The sequence below is a fragment of the Mustela putorius genome, unplaced genomic scaffold (assembly GCF_011764305.1).
Source record: "Mustela putorius furo isolate JIRA1106 unplaced genomic scaffold, ASM1176430v1.1 tig00000596_pilon_pilon_pilon, whole genome shotgun sequence".
NCBI classification, from domain to species: domain Eukaryota; kingdom Metazoa; phylum Chordata; class Mammalia; order Carnivora; family Mustelidae; genus Mustela; species Mustela putorius.
In genome coordinates this window covers 7,581,304-7,595,401 of record NW_025421428.1, presented here as the reverse complement: position 1 = coordinate 7,595,401, position 14,098 = coordinate 7,581,304, and the positions used below count along the sequence as shown (strand labels likewise).

General features: G+C 41.6%; 1 protein-coding gene across 14 annotated transcripts in view; it reads left to right on the top strand.

Moving 5' to 3' along the window:
* Positions 1-3,148: 3,148 nt before the first annotated feature.
* The window catches only part of MAPKAP1 (MAPK associated protein 1), a 241,414-nt gene continuing 230,464 nt past the window's right edge, over positions 3,149-14,098 (top strand). For 8 of the 14 annotated variants that reach the window (XM_045082406.1, XM_013058753.2, XM_045082404.1 and 5 more), the window contains exons 1-3: positions 3,159-3,286; positions 4,194-4,227; positions 5,371-5,463. Coding sequence is in view for 1 of the 14 variants with exons in the window: in XM_013058760.2 (XP_012914214.1) it covers positions 5,447-5,463 (17 nt within the window). In the remaining 13 variants the exon portion in view is untranslated. Of the gene's footprint in view, positions 3,287-4,193; positions 4,228-5,370; positions 5,464-14,098 lie in introns of all 14 variants that reach the window. The other 6 variants (XM_045082408.1, XM_013058762.2, XM_013058760.2 and 3 more) reach the window with 5 other exon arrangements.

Genomic DNA, 14,098 nt, shown 5'->3' with positions numbered 1-14,098 from the left:
TTCTAAGCAGTTTCCACACAGTATCTCGTTGAATCCTCACAACAACGTAGGTAAAGGAACTGAAATATAGAGAAAACAAATAACTTACTGGAGGCACACAGCTAATGGGTGTCTTTGAACCTTTGTCCATTGCCCCTGTTCTAGTCCTGGAGATGAGAAGAAAATGAACCTCCATCCTCTACTATGGTCTCCTCCTTGCAATTGGTCTGTCTACTCTCGTCCTCATCTGCCTATCTTCCGAACACCGTTCCAGTTGGTTTTCTTTTCACCCTATGTCTATCCATCTTCCTGGGAGTCTTTGAGGTCCTCATGGCATCTCAGTTCCTTGACTGTCTCTCTCTCTCTCTTTTGTTTTAGATTTTATTCATTTATTTGAGAGAGAGAGAGAGAGAGCCAGGAGAGGGGCAGAGGGGATTTTTCCCAAGCAGACTCCATACTGAACGTGGAGCCTCATGTGGGGCTCAGTCTCACAACCCTAGATCATGACCCAAGCTGAAAACAAGAGCCCAGTGCTTAACTGACTGAGCCACCCAGGTGCCCCTATCTCACTTTCTTTCTTTCTTTTTTTTTTTTTAAGATTTTATTTATTTTTTTGACAGAGAGAGATCACAAGTAGGCAGAGAGGCAAGCAGAGAGGAGGAAGCAGGCTCCCTGCTGAGCAGAGAGCCCGATGCGGGGCTCGATTCCAGGACCCTGGGATCATGACCTGAGCGGAAAGCAGAGGCCTTAACCCACTGAGCCACCCAGGTGCCCCCCTAACTCACTTTCAATAACTTTTCTCTCCATTCTACTTCTGTCAGGATCTCACTGTCACATGGCTCTTTATCTGAGGTTATAAAGACATCATCTCTGAGAATAACCTGCCTTACTTCACTGGTGAACTTTATCACATATGTTCTAGGACCTACAGGCTAGTGACATGAGCCTTTCTGGAATCCTCTTATATACACCTAGCCAGCGTCCATTCTGTGGCCCTTTAAAAAGTACTCTAAAGTGGTGCCTGGATGGTGGCTCAGTGGGTTAAAGCCTTTGCCGTTGGCCCCGGTCATGATCCCAGGGTCCTGGGATGGAGCCCGCATTGGGCTCTCTGCTCAGTGGGGAGCCTGTTTCCTCCCCTCTCTCTTTGCCTGCCTCCCTGCCTACTTGTGATCTCTCTCTGTCAAGTAAATAAATAAAATCTTAAAAAATAAATCAATAAAAAGTACTCTAAAAAGCTAAGGTCGTAAGCTCCTTGACCCCATCACACTTGACCAGTAAAACTGTTTCTTAGGATTAAGCCAATTGCTTACTCTTCCTGTACCTGTATCTTGACCTTTGAAATGAGCAGTTTTAGAAAAATCACACAAACTGTTATATTAGTATCATCATAAATCCAGAGTCTCCATTCTCAATGGAGTGTCCAACATTGTCCTTGAAATCTTTTCATATTTCCCTGTATTCCAACTTGCCCACTAATTCAAATTCAATCAAACTTGACTATACGTTTCATGAGGGCAGAGTCCCTGTCTGTTTTTTTCACCACTGAATCTCCAGTGCCCAGGATAAGCTTAATACATATGCACTTGATCAGTATCTGTTCACTGACCGAGGTGTAGTAATAATGTAAGCATATTATGTAAAGGTCAGCTATGTGCCAGGCTCTTTTCTATGCAAGTTGTATGTATGAACTCATTTAATCCTCATGACAACCCAGTGAGGTTAGTTAGGACTTGTCATTCCCATTTTACAGAGAAGGAAACTTATAGGGGCTACTTGAAGTATGAGGTCACAAAACTAGTGAAAAGTACAGTTCCTTAGAACCTGTACAAGCTTAGAGGGTCCAGCTGATTTCAGTTTTAGATAGTTCAAGTTTTATATGTCGGAGGGACAAACAGCAGCTCTGCTTCAGACTGGAGTTCAAGAGGAAAGTGAAAATGAAGATTAATATTTAGGAGGGAAGAGCTAGCCTGGTGACCTTAGAAAATAGGATTTTCAAACCTTGTTTACACACTTTGGTTTAGCAGAGCACCTCCAACAGGTCCCCAGTGGAACTGTGGTGTTGTGTGTGCAAGAAAGCATTTGGGTGTCAAGGTTCTTTTTTTCCCATGTATAAGCTAAGAGATCAGTCACATATTTGAAAACAAGGGGGAGGATACCTGGTGTGTTTTTTGGTGACTTTAATATTGTGTAATGATGCGCCAGGGTTGAACTTCGGCCTTGTTTGTTTGTTTTCCTTTTGCTAAGGTGCATTTTTTAGAAGTTTTCTGGGCTCTCTCTCAGGAGAGAGATCCTATCACTGCACTACTTGAGTCGTCCTTTCCCCTTCACGGTGTCTTCCCCCGGTTCTGTCAGGAGAGAGACCGCCAACAGTGAGCTCCTTTTCTGTGCAAGTCCTCTTATCTTACGGAAACCTCCCTTCAGTTCTTTAAAGAAAAATTTTTTTTCACCTATTTTTTTTTGAAGTATAGTTGACACACAATTTCCTGCAGTTCTTGTGGAAGGCAGTTGTTTCCATTTTAAGGTAACAAGGGTAATAACTAATATTTACTGGGTATTTATGCATCAGGCACTGTGCGAAGTGCTTTACAAGCATCATCCCATTCCATTTTCACAGGAATACTCTAGAACTGGAACTACTGTATGGATGAGAAAACCGAGTCAAGAGAGGAGAAGGGTCATTTCCGAAGCTACACAACCACTTATGTTTGGCATTAGAACCCAAGTTTTTGCGACCCAGACGTAAAGCTGTCTCGTCACTCATTTCTGGATGAATTGAGAACTTTCTTCCATAGAGAAAGGAGATGGAGATTTGAAGGAGAACGCTAATGTTGATTTCTATGCGACGCAAATACACGGGTTGACACGTCCGTCACATTCCCAGCTAGCAATCTGTGACTCAGGCCTTAACCGGACCGCAGAAGTGCAGCGCATGCGTACGGCCTCCCGCTCGGCCCCGCCCCCCGGGAGGGCTTGGCTCCTTGCTCTCTGCTCTGGGGCTTGCGCACTACATCCCCAGCCAGCGGCTTCTTCCCGGTCAGGGACTTCCGGTGCGCGAGGTGCGGTTCCGGGTCGTAGCGCGGCTCACGGTAACAGGGCTGCCGCTTGGCCGGACGGCGGCAGCGAGCAGTGGGGGCATGAGGGCGAGCCGGGAGAGAGGCAGTTGAGCCGGCGGGGAGGAGCGCCAGTTCCCGAGGATTCCCAGAGTTCGGAGTTCGGGTCAGGGGCCGGGAGGCGCGGGGAAGCCGGGCCCTTCCCTCAGGAGCGTGTCCCGGAGCCGACCCGGCCCGTAGTGTGGCAGCAGCTTCAGGTAAAGGTTGCCCCAGCCGCTAGCTCCCTCGCACACCCTCCCGTCAGCCCACCCGAGGATCCCAACCCTGCTCACTCCTCCGCTCTGGGCGCTGCCCCGGGGGGGGGGGTAGCCTGCCTGGCCCTTGTCTCCATTGAGCATCCGTTTCCTCGTCCTTTCCAGAACTGGAAGGAGTCTGACAGCTGGGTTGTGTGACTGGGGGAGGAGAAGCCAGTGGACTGGGTCGTGCTGGGTGGGGGGAGGGTTGGCTCCGGCAGTTTCTGACCCTACCACTCGGCAAATGTAGATGTCCTAATCTTCATAACATGCAAATTGTTTTTAAAGCATTGTCTTTGTGGTCCCCGTTTCCTTAGCTCTTCTCCCCAGCTGTCCCAAAGGAGTAAGCAGCCTCGCAAAACTTTTTTCTAGCTGGAGTGCTGCTGGAACTTGGATTCAGCTTTTTATGAGAATGGCAAGGAGTTTTCTAAATCTGGTGAAGGCTTAAAAAAAAAAAAAGTAGTTTAAACAAGATTATTACTTTAACTGAAGACCCAAAAGTTGACTCCTTTTGGAGTCAACAAATTGGTTAAAATTTTATTTGGAATGCATGCAAGTAATTCTTGAAGCCCGTTACGGTACATGGCCCTGTGCAGAGCATCACGTTATAAACCAAAACCAGCAAAGTTAAAAACTTCCCCAGGTTAAACAGATGGAGACAGGTCTTAACACACATCAGTTAAAACAAAGTCAGCATTCTCATTCTATTTTTCAGAAGCAGAGGGGGAGGATTATTACTTTAAAAGCCTAGTACAAGAGGAAAAGCTAGCACCGTTTTTTTATTCCTCATTTTGTGACCCCACACAAGGTGCTTAGTAAATGCTGAAAGAGTTCTTGATGAAGTGTTGATTATTGTGTTCATCTTTTTCAGTTTACACACTTCCAAGTTTGCCGGAGCTTCTGAGGTATGCTAGTGGCCCCTTTGTCATTTAGCGTTGTGCTCATATCTACTTTTAATTACTGTGATGCCAGACAGTACTCACATTGTATACCTCTTGATCTAGCTCCAGCTATGCTTGAAAAAGCCCCCTTCCTTAATTCCCTACCTGATCTTTTACTCTAGGTAAGTAGGACCTCAAATGGAAGAGTCAGGGTAAATTTTACATCTGGTATGAGACAGAGGTAGGATTCAAACCCAGGTCTGTCTCATGCCTGCATCTGTGCTTTTTTTCGTTATATGCTTTGCCCTCTTTCACACACTGTAACATTATATGAAACTACATACAGAAGAACTATAAACGAGAAAAACTATGAATGTCAAAGTCAGTGGTACAGATAGCCCTTTAAATGTAGAAAAGACTATGATCTTTCAAGGTCAGAAAGTGGTAGGTGGGTCAGTTCAACTTTGAATAGGAGCATGGAAGACCTATAGAGAGTAACATGGACTCTGGATTCAGTTCCTTGTCCCTCCTCTTACTTCTTGACTTTTGGAAAGTTTCTTAATTCCAGTCATTATTTTCCTCAAGTATGGGTTGGGTTAGAGGGATAATATCTCATGGAATGTAGTGAGTATTTAATGAGCTAATGTGGATAAAGGGCTTGATACATGGTTAAGGTCCCCTGAAATGATAGTTGTAAGATGCAAAGATGCAATGTCTATGATGGTTTTAGAATGGCAAGTAGACCAGACTGAGTAAAGCAAGCCGTTGCTTCTTATAGTGGGGATCCTGGGAGGTAAATTGGAGGGTCTATAGGAGTCAGAGTCAGTGAGGGCTTTAGCGTCAGTCAAGAGAGGTAAAGTCCAGTTTCTGCTCATAATTTTTCCAGTTAATAAATGCTCTGACGATCTCTGATTCATTCAGCAGTGCCAGGGAAAGTGTTAAGACCCTGGAGATGTAAAAAGGCATAAAACCAGCGCCCACCCTGAGGTGGTTGACATTCCAGTGGGGGAGATATAAGTATGCGCAGGTAAACTGTAGGAAAGTACCATGGCAGCCGTCTCCACAGGGTACTGTAGAGCACACAGGCGGGAACACTGGTAATGGTAGCTAATGAGCACTTACTGTCTGCTAGCATGGTGTTAAATGCGTTGTCTCATTCCCATACAGAAAGGTGTTGTTAGCATCCTGTTTCTACAGACGAGGAAACTAGAACGCAGAGAAGTTAAAGAAGTTCCCTGAGTGTATGCAGCGGTTGGAGCTGTGAGTAGAAGGGATTATCTGCTAGACTTTGGTGTTTGTACTCACTGTGGTGTGGATGGGTGGATGGGGACTGTCTGAATAGACTTGAGAGATGCTAGCCCTTGAGCCATAGCGTCGGAGTAGCTTGGGTGTGCTTCACTATGCTAGACCGCAGGGATAATGAGGAGGGAATGCGGCCGCTGCTAAGCTCGTGGCCTTATCTATCACGGTAAATATATATATATATAGTTTTTGGTGCAGTGGAGGAGTTGTTTTATTTGTTGACTCATAACTGAAGACTAGAAATCTGCAGTTCAGTGGATTTGTATGTATGTATTTCAGGGGAAGAGAATTTGCTGGAAATCTCTTATTCTGATATATCGGCCTTATTGTTAAGGACACAGCAATAGATGCCAAATTATATGACTAGGAATTCTGTCACATTGCATTTTTCCCCCCAGGGGAGGTGCCCTGACCTTGTGTTTTCTGGGAGTTTGAGGTTTTAGAGAAGTTTTGACTCCACAGTTAGCACATTTCAGCTTGTGCTAAATTTAAAACAATTGAGCACGTATATATTTAGTCATCTTTAAATGTTTTTGTGCATCTTACTTCCTTCAGTCTTTGTGGTTCTGTGAGATAGGTGGTGTTACCCCCACGGAACACATGAGCAACCTGAGACTTAGTGGTTAAATATATTACCCAACTCACATAGCTAGTGAGTGATAACACCAGAAAAAATAGGCTAAAGAAGAATAAACAAGTATTTATTAGTTCTCTTTTGAGCATGTACCTCAGGGTCTTCTAGCTCAAGTGCCCATGATAAAAGAGTAGGACAGACCTCGGTGAACTGGCTGTCATAGGACCAGTCTGAAGGTAACAACAGTTGCTGCTCAGCTCCAGTTGCTTATTGCTCTCTGAGGAAGGGGTCTGGTGTCCCTGGATCTTCTGAGGGATGCTATTCTTTTGGTTTTTTATTTGTATTTTATTTAAAATATTTTTAATTTCAATCCCAATGAGGGATAATATTCTTTTTTTGGCCGGGAGAGGATAATATTCTTGAGGGGGCATTCAAGAGTTGCTTAAAATCTGGATTTTAATGAATTTAATTTTAAAATTTGCCATTTAAAAAACTGCCATATAGACCAAAGCACATCTGCGGGCTATGTACAGTCCAGGCTGCCTGATTATGAACTCTCATCTACCTGATGACTGAAATTTTGGTACGCACTGTTCAGAACAGGAGGTACAACACATGTAATGATTATTAATCAGAAGTCTACTGGTAAATTGCCAGAGTAGGGTATATTGTAATTAACATACTGATTGTGTTTGGGGAAGTGACGGAGTGAATACTTTTGTTATATCATGAGGCTAATTTTCAGGAGGGATAGGATTTAGATGAGGAGATGACCTTGTAATACTTTTGATTTGTGTTCTTAGCACTTTTTTTTTTTTTTAAGATTTTACTTATTTATTTGACAGACAGAGATCATAAGCAGGCAGAGAGAGAGGGGGGGGGAAGTAGGCTCACTACTGAGCAGAGAACCCGATGTGGGGCTCGATCCCAGGACCCTGGGATCATGACCTGAGCTGAAGGCAGAGGCTTTAACCCACTGAGCCATGCAGACACCCCTGTTATTAGCACTTTAAATGCTACCAGATTCTTGTCTTTTGGTCCTCTTTGTAGTACATGAAGTGAATGAACAAGGAGAGTAATTATAAATTCTTGAGATGAAGAAACTGGTGCCCAGTGAATGACAGTTTAGTAGAAAGTGCACCGGATTGAGAGGGACTCGAATTCTGAATTCAGTATGCCACTAACAGCCTTTTGATTTTGGTCATTTACAAATCCTTGAATGTTTTTCCCATCTGGATAATCATGAGGAGCTCAACTCAAGTCCTGCTAAGGTCTTTGCAGGATGCCAAGCTTTCTGGTTCTAAATGACACTCTTAAAGTCACACAAGTGATTATCGGCAGACCCCAGGGGAGAATGGTTCATATCTAAAATGCTGCTCTTTCTTTCATGATGGCAGGTAGGGAGCTACTCCTCAGCTCTTCCCTCTGGTCTGTGTTCATCACTAATTCTGGGAAAGGACCTTGATAGGCCAGGTGCTTCCCAAATGCATACAGTGGTTTGTTGACTTTATATATACAAGATTGAAAGGGGGCATAGAGACACCTAGCATAGTGAGAGAAATATGGTCAGGGAGTTCCCAGCCCAAGGGTTTATTTTTATTTTAATACCCAGCCTCCACAAGGTGAGAATTGAAGAAATATTGTTCTTTTACATACTGGTTTTCATTCATACTCTATTGTATAAGGAAATAGCGTAGAATATAAAATGAAGAAAATAAATCCTGACCAGCCACTCAAAATTTATTATCTCTAGTTGGCAGCAATCTAGATATACAGAGGAAATAGATTTAATAGAAGAAACAAAATTTGGACCCAAAGAAGAAAACAGTTTTAAGTAATTGAAAGTGAGAAAAATGGGAGAAACCACTTAAACGACAAAACTTAAAATCTGGGAACAGCAAGAAGGTACTAAAATGACTATTGGAATTAGATTATAGTAATCACTTGTGAAATAGAGTCATGTCACATTTACTCCTAAATATATGCGTTGTTAGATTTTCATATCCTATACTTGAGTATATTTTTATAAGTTTGGGTATATTTTTATTTTATGCTTTTATTGATACAGATAAAATGGACTGAATATGTAAAACTTAAAAAAAATAACATTTTTAGCTCCCTGTGGATTTAGCTTAAGGTACTATATTATAACTAAGTACTCTTTAATAGAGAAAATGGTAGAAAATTGTTGGAAGGACTAATATTCTTTCTAAAGCAATTTTTTTAAAAAACAGTGTATTTTTGGGGCACCTGGGTGGCTCAGTGGGTTAAGCCACTGCCTCCAGCTCAGGTCATGAGTCCTGGGATCAAGAGTCCCACATCGGGCTCTCTGCTCAGCAGGGAGCCTGCTTCTCCCCCCCCCCCCCCCCCCCGCCCTGCCTGCCTCTCTGCCTTCTTGTGATCTCTGTCTGTCAAATAAATAAATAAATCTTAAAAAAAAAAAAAACAAAGACAGTGTATTTTAAATCTGAGAGTCCATAGTTGCTGATGTAAAGGAGACTAATGAAGAAGACCTGAGGTTGAATCTTGAAGCCATGTGAGGTGGGGCTTTAGAGTCCCAGACACCTGGATTGGAATGCTGGCTCTGTTATTAACTGTGTGAGCTGGACAGTCTGCGAACTGAGGCCAGCATTGCCAGTGTTATCTGGGGCTCAGAAACCACTTATGTGAGTACTTGGTACTAATGATGCTTCTGGAGAGGTGCAGGTACCAGCGTGCAGGGACATAATGCATTTAGAGACAGTATAATGTGATGAGAAATGACTCTGCGGAGTGGTCGTGAAGAAGTGAGACCCTCATTTTCATGTCTGGATGTCATGTCTTGTTCATTTCTAGTTGTGCTCTGTGAATTAGTGTGCCTACCAAGAGTGCACTGTTGAGGCGTTTCCATATGCTTCTTTTTGGTGTAAGGAGGGTTGAATGAAGTCATCTGTTTAGGTTAAATGAATTGATCTGGTAATAACAATAAGGACTTCCAATTGCTTATATTACCTTTTTTTTGGTGTGCCATGACTGCCCTTTGAAGTTGTTAAAAACAAGGGCTGTGGTACTCTCCTTGTCTCCATCTTAACAAATGCTGAAATGGAAGCTTGAAGTAAAAGTGATTGACGAGGGAGAGCTGATAATGACAAAGCTCGGATTCAAACCTTTGGAAGTGTTTTGTTTCATTTTACTGTGAACGCAGTGGTGGTTTTGTCACTATTTCATGCTGTTTTAGATTTGGTTGCTGGCCCTTGTTTTAGGACGGTCATCAACTATGGCTCTTCTTACTCCTTTAAACTTGTTCCTGATTATATTCTGTAAGTGTTTGGTTACAGGTATAATCTTATAATACAAAGTTTTAAAGATTTAATAAAACCCTAATCATAATAGTTATTGCTAGCAGAGATTGGTGGTGATTGGTTACAAATATATTGCTAGTGGGAATAGAATTGGTGAAAATTTTCTGGAGAGCACCTTCTCAGTATTTATCCAAGCCTTAAAAAATAAGTCATGCAAGTCTTTTGAGCTTGTGATTCCATTTTTAGAAAAAATTTTCAAGTTTTTATTTAAATTCAGTTAGTTAACATAGAGTGTAATGTTAGTTTCAGGTGAATTTGTGATTCATCACTTATATTTGAAATCTGGGGCTCACCAGAAAGTGCCCTCCTTAATCCCCATCACCCATTTAACCATTTAACCCTTCCCCCTGCCCACCTCCCTCCCAGCAAACCTCTGCCCCGCTCCCCTGCTTATGCACGCGTGCACTCTCTCTTTCTCTCTCTCACATAAATAAATAAAATCTTTAAAAAAAAAATAGAATATGGTTTCATGTATGTTGACATAAATGATGTTGAGGTACCCAGGTTAGCCTTTCTCTCTTTGCCCAAAATTCTCTTTAAGACAATATCATGGAGGGGCGCCTGGGTGGCTCAGTTGGTTAAGTCTCTGCCTTGGGCTCAGGTCATGATCTTGGGGTCCTGGGATTAAGCTCCACATCCTGCTTCCTGCTTAGTGGGAAGGCTGCTGCTTCCTCTCCCACTCCCCCTGCTTGTGTTCCCTCTCTCGCTGTGTTTCTCTCTGTCAAATAAATAAATAAGATCTTAGAAACAAAAAAAAAGAAAAAACAGTATCATGGAAGAAGAGTTGTATTTGTGTTGGTGGTACCAGTGCCCTCTTTAGTGGCCAGTGTGAGAGTGGTAGCTTTGTGACAGATGTCTTTCAGAGTACACTCCTGTCTCTGTGAGGTTGGACATTGGTATATGGAGCTTTTATGTGACTTGAATGCTTATATATTGGAAAATGCTTTTTGGTATGGGAAATTATAAGTGTGATTTTCTGTCTCAGTTTTTCTGAGAAAAGGTCAAAATTTAGGTTTTAATTTTTATGCTAACAGTATTTTAAAAAGTATGAATATTAGACTGTCATGATGAATTGGTGCTTTTCTCATTGTTTCATAATTGAAATTGCGGTAGTTTCAGCATGTACATATCAGCAAGATGGCTAGTTAGGGTTGTTGTTGTTGTAAATGGTAATTCTCCTATACACGATATAAAAAACATGCAGAAATTTTAACGATGTATTTGAGCATATTTAAATTAGGAAAATACCAGGCAAGATGTTTCTTTTTGTAAACTGCTTCTGTCCAAAGCATTCTGGTATATTATCAGAATGAAAAATGACAGCACTTTGTCATCTGTTCAAATTGATATTGCACTCTATGCAGTGACAGCTGAAAAGGCCCACAGGTGCCATATAAAGAGGTGACCATGTTGTCATATTTCATTTCGGCATCCCTCTGCAAAGCCATAATTACCTAATTAGGTTGTTAATTAGGAGATTAGCATTTCACTATATTGATAGAATGCTCTTTACCGGCGTGGGGCTAGATACAGATTTGTCTGCCCTAATTTATAATCTCTGCCTTTTTTGTACTTATTTATTTGCTTAAGTTCCTGATGTGGGGCAATTCAGTTTACCTGAGAAACAGTTTGTTTGTAAGCTAATGAAGCTTTGATCACTGGATTGAAGTTGCTGAGTTAAAATGTGAACAGAATTAGAAGTGTGGTCTCATCCCCAAAACGATAATAAAAATTCTTGAGTTGGTAGAATCTGTATGCTTGTTTGCATAGGCAACAAATACATAATAAGAAATAAAATTGTTGTTATACAAAACCTAAGTTTGAAATGCGATAGAGATTTATTAATCCTAAACTAGACGAAGGCAATTATTTAGTTATCTTGAATAACAAACGTCTGTCACTTACACTGGAGACTTATAAAATATGTTAAGTATTTTGAACATGTTTCAAAACTGAAGTTTGGTTAATGACTTTGGAACAAACGTATTCAGTCTTGTGTTTAGACTTCCTTAGATAGCCATCATGCATCAAGGTTTATCTCATTTGTTTCTTCTGTCCTTTAGTCTGTGCTTGGAACATTCTCTTCTCACGGCCTTTGCAGTCCTGAGTGCTTCTGGAATTTGAAGTATTTCACAGTACCCTTCACTCGGTGAACTGTGTGGAGTAAGGGGCATTTCTATTAAGTGTGTCCAAACTTTTTTTGTGGGAGCAGGGAATGGGGCCAGCAACATGATGATTTTCGTGTATTTCCACTCCAGTGTACACGCATTGACTGGAATGCTTATAATTTGTGTTTCGTGTAGCTTTTCTGATCTTTCCAGTTAAGGAGATTCAGAGTTTTAGGAGTGCATGTTAGGAGCTCCATTCCCACTGTGGTAGTAGTTTTAGCTCCTTTTGATATAATCACAATGTGAGCCGTTGTGGAAAGTGCATGTGTACTTAAGTCCCTTTTCTGTGCAATTGTTAGGAAGAATTGCATTTGTTGATAATGTTCTTTACAATGAAGAAATATTTTAAAATATTTGTATATGAAGAAAATATCATGTGAAATCTTTTAGCAAGTGAAGATTTTGCTTAATTGTAATCATTCACGTATTGGTCATTATATGCTGACTATCCGCGAGGCACTAGGCATATGTCTGGGTATTGAGCAATCAAAACCCTAGACACTGACTCTGCTCTCATGCGACCTGCAGTCTAGTACAGACTAGTTCGAGAAGTGTTTAGTAATGGGAGTGGAGGTGAGTGTGGAGGAGTATCTACTCTGACCTTGATAAGGTCAGCCCTTCCTGGGGCAAGTGAAGTTGAGTTGGGATCTGAAGGGGGAGGGAGCAAACTGAGCCAGTAGAAGGATGGAGAAAACTGCTCTAGGCAGAGCTGTTCAAAAGCTTGAAAAAAACTGAAACTGAGGTTGGCTGGAGTCAAAAGTAGTAGAGGGTGAGTAGAAGGTGGAGCTGCAGATGTAGGCAAGGTTCGGTTTTATTACAGTTTGGGAAGGAACCAAAGGATTTTAAAGACAAGTTAGGAAACGAGTTAGGTGAGAGATGGTGGCTTGGGTTCTGGAGATAAAGAAAAGGGAATGAAATCTAAAGCAAGAGGAGGGTGCATAGGATTAATTACATGGCTATGGGTTTCACAGAAAGAAAGGAGTCAAGGATTCTAATTTGGACATTGTAATTGCTTTACAATTTTCAGTGTGACATTCTCACACTTAAATGTACTTTAGTACATCAGAGAGAAGAGGTCATGAGACTTCTTTTTCAGTATGACCAAAACACGTACAGTACTACCAACTAGTTTTCTTTGAGGTGAATTGGGAAGAATACTCATATTTGAGTCTCACTTTTGGTTCCTGTATTGTGACCGCTGCTTTATGGGGTATGCGATAATATCTTACGGAGGTCCAGAGAAACTGCAATTTTCCCAGTTTTCTGTTGCTGGGTTACTGGGTGGTGACATTGGGAGCACGCGGTAGCTCTGCGGAGCCTTGTGTTTTCTACCAGGCAATATTGCCTTTCTGGTTTTATCCCCTTCTGTTTGTTTATTCCAAAGAGAAGAGAAGTAGTCCCCAAGGACCAGTCACCGACAGAGGCATTGTATTGTTAATGTTAACTCTGTGGCTTCTCCTGCCCAGCTCTACTGTGGATTAAAGCGCCTGGTGCTTTGGTAGGAGAAGCTATGACCGCACCTGAATGTTTCAGCAAAGTCCCAAGATTCTGCTGGGATTTCTGGCACTAGGATTTAATCTTCCTCAACTAGAAATGTAGATTAGTTACTTCCATACAAGTTCACTAACATATGTGAAAGTTCTCCTCCTTTTCTTTAGGAAAAGACTTGGAAGCTCCCATTTTTGCGTGAGGAATTGCATCTCTCTTTGGTATAATCAACCTATATTGCGAAGTGTTTAAAAAATTTCATGGTTGCAGCTTCCACCACTGTTCATTTAAGTGATTTGTTGGCATCATAATGTTAGATTCTCCTGAAGGAGAAGAAATCGGGGATGCAGCATGGATTCTAGCCTTCCTGTGTTTCTACACTGCCCCCCTTTTTAAAATTAGGGTATAAGTCTTAATGCTGTAAAATTTCCCCCTTTAAAGTGTACAGTTTTATATTCACAAGGTTGTATAACCATCATCACTATATAATTTGAGAACATTTTTATCACCCAAAAGGAAGCCCCATACCCACGAGTAGTTGCTCCTCATTCCTCCCTCCCACAGCCCCTGGCAACCATTAATCTACTTTCAGTGAACCTTTTATATGAATGGAGTCATACATTATGTGGCCTTTTGTGTTTGGCTTCTTTTACTTAGCATAATATTTTCAGTGTTCAAATATGTTGTAACATGTATCAGTACTTCATTCCTTTTTATGGCTGAATAATATTCCATTGTGTGGAGATATACCACATTTTGCTTATCCATTCACGAGTTGATGAAAATACGTTTTTTCCCCACTTGGCTATTGTGAATAATACTGCTGTGAACATTCCTGTGCAAGTTTTTGTGTGAGCCTATGTTTTCTCCTCTTTTGGAATGGATTGCTGGGTCATGTGGTAACTCTGCTTAACATTTTATAAAGAACTTCCAACCATTTTCAAAAGTGGCTGCACTATTTTGCGTTCTCACTAGCGGTGTATAAAACCGGTCCCCTTTTTGCTTCTACTCTCTTCAGGCTT